Consider the following 2,500-nt stretch of genomic DNA (forward strand, 5'->3'; position numbering starts at 1 on the left):
TATATATAAACACATACATATAGGCCTAATTATGTATATATATATATATATATATATATATATATATATATATATATTCATCAATGTGTATATATATATATATTGATAAATAAATATATATTCTGTACTAAAGGGGTGATTATGTAATGCATGCTTTTACCTATGGTAACTCAAAGTGTATAGAATGTCTGTAAGCCATTACATCAATAGACCATGTGGCTGTTTGCCACATGGATCTAAGGCAATTTAGAACCATCACACCAGCGAGGACTTAGATGACAATTATATCTGACCTCATCTGACCCCCAGTTCGCTCCCCAAAGTCACCGTGAGCAGGGTGCTGCACGGACACGCGACAAAACGCTAAGCTCTTACCTTATGATAACGTCTCGTGTGTTTCCTTACTCTTCCGTATTAAAAAGTGGAACTGTTATACTACTGCCCAACATGTCACAACCATTGCACTAAGGTTCTGAGCCTCACAAATCGGTGGCAGGATAACCATAGCATCGTTACATTTCTCATTGGTGACACATTATTAATATGAGTATAGTGTTAGGATCTGCCCCATATCATGGTGCACAGGGATGCCCGATATAACCCGGGGTTGCATATATCGCTTATAAATCTATGCTCTGATGTTATCATAAAACCAAATTTCTTCGTTCGATCAGCAACTTTCAAGTCAGTGTGGCCAGCAGTTATGTCCATTCATTAATGTAGGACTTGGGTTTATGCTAGAATCGTTATTCTCTTATGAATTATGTCCTTCTAATATTTCAAAAGTCGCTTGCATGTTTTGGGTAAATCCCAAGTGATTCGTGATAATTAGATACCTGTAAAGAATGCCATGAGCGCCTATCAAAGATACACAGTGGAGAGCAGGTTATTTCCAGATTTTCCCAGCTCGTTCAATTCACTTCATTTCGTATGGCATTTTGGGTATAGAGACTCCCGGTCGATGAAGTCTTACATGCATAGCTAGAGATGGCGACCTTGGCATTTCAGAATTTCGAACCCAAGAGGATTTGCGAAAAAAGCTTATGAATATATATTTTTTTCTCATCACCATTCATTAGTGCATACATTCCGTCTCATATCATAGAATGTTGAATTTAGTGTGGTTGTAGAAATAATTTTGTACTAATATTATTGCTAGTTTATCATAGTACTGTTATATTGAACAGTAATCTTCGTGTTCGTAATTCATTCTCAATGTGAGCTCACTTCACTTTTATTCTCATTCACGCTTCCAGTTGCTCACACACATATACTCACTCACTCATCCACGCAGAACAAAAGGCACTGAAGCCTTTTCATTAATAGGGTTTGTTGCTAACGTAGTTGCAGGCATAGAGATCTATAATGTGTCTCTTTTACCCGCGATTTTGTCAGTCGTGATGAGTGAATAGTACATAATGTACAATTTCGTATTTTATGTACACTTCTTCTCTAGGTGACGATAATTGGTTCAAGTAAATCTTTGCAGATTACCGTGTCGTTTCCCGTATCTACTCTTATGTCTATCAGAGATGATTTGTAGTTCAAGCCAGGTATCAGCTGCCCTGAGATGCCTAAGAGTACGCCTCCTGCCTGGACGCCCGTAGATCCAGACGAAGGTTACGAGGACGTCTGGACGAGCACGCAGCCGTGAAGGACCTGGACGAGATCTGCGAGCACGTGTGGACGAGTACGCCGTCGAGTTAGACCTGGCCGTGATCTGCGAGGACGTGTGGACGAGTACGCCGTCGAGTTAGACCTGGCCGAGATCTGCGAGCACGTGTGGACGAGTACGCCGTCGAGTTAGACCTGGACGAGGACTACGAGGAAGTCTGGACGAGTACGCCGTCGAGTTAGACCTGAACGAGGACTACGAGGAAGTCCAGACGTATCCGAAGTCAAGGAGGACCTGTGCGAGACCTTCGAAGTGTGTACGTTGAGGACGGATGGGTTCCCCAAGGACCAGGAAGAAGAGGAGGACGACAAGGACGAGCTGCTAGAAAGATGGATCAAGGACAACGCACGTAAGAAAGAAATGGCCAGCCAAGTTGGGTAACCCCTTGAGGCCGATCTAAAGTGTCTCGAGGGCGAGGCGTTAGTAGGTGGTCGAGCAATAAAGCATGTATGTGTCATTAGACCAATAGACAAACAGCCACGTTGCTCCAAGGCAATTTAGTACCATCACACCTGCGAGGACTGCGAGGACAATTATATCTGACCATGTCTAACCCACCCTTGCCAGTAAAATATAAGTTTAAGCTTGTGTAGCTAAACAATCAATCATATAATTGAATTATATTTGTATTGGATGATAATGCTTTTGAAATCAGGGGATTTTAGTTCAAAGTAATTATTCCTCTGAAAATGAATGCAGAATATAGTGGAGGGATTAAGGTAATATGTTAATTTCGAAGAAAATAAAGAAAGTGAGTCTCCCTAGTTTTTATAACGATAATAAACATATTTAACACATAAAAAAATACGAATTACTGCTGCCCAA

General features: G+C 41.1%; 1 protein-coding gene across 1 annotated transcript in view; it reads left to right on the forward strand.

Annotated features, from left to right (window-relative positions):
- Window positions 1–2,268, forward strand: part of LOC125046527 — an 8,025-nt gene extending 5,757 nt beyond the window's left edge. The window contains exons 3-9 of the mRNA XM_047644312.1: window positions 310–328; window positions 586–688; window positions 833–928; window positions 1,457–1,539; window positions 1,708–1,802; window positions 1,899–2,024; window positions 2,168–2,268. Of these exons, the coding sequence (XP_047500268.1) occupies window positions 310–328; window positions 586–688; window positions 833–928; window positions 1,457–1,539; window positions 1,708–1,802; window positions 1,899–2,024; window positions 2,168–2,268 (623 nt within the window). The remainder of the gene's footprint in view (window positions 1–309; window positions 329–585; window positions 689–832; window positions 929–1,456; window positions 1,540–1,707; window positions 1,803–1,898; window positions 2,025–2,167) is intronic.
- The last annotated feature ends 232 nt before the right edge of the window (window positions 2,269–2,500 follow it).

The sequence above is a fragment of the Penaeus chinensis genome, chromosome 39 (assembly GCF_019202785.1).
Source record: "Penaeus chinensis breed Huanghai No. 1 chromosome 39, ASM1920278v2, whole genome shotgun sequence".
Taxonomy (NCBI): Eukaryota; Metazoa; Arthropoda; class Malacostraca; order Decapoda; family Penaeidae; genus Penaeus; species Penaeus chinensis.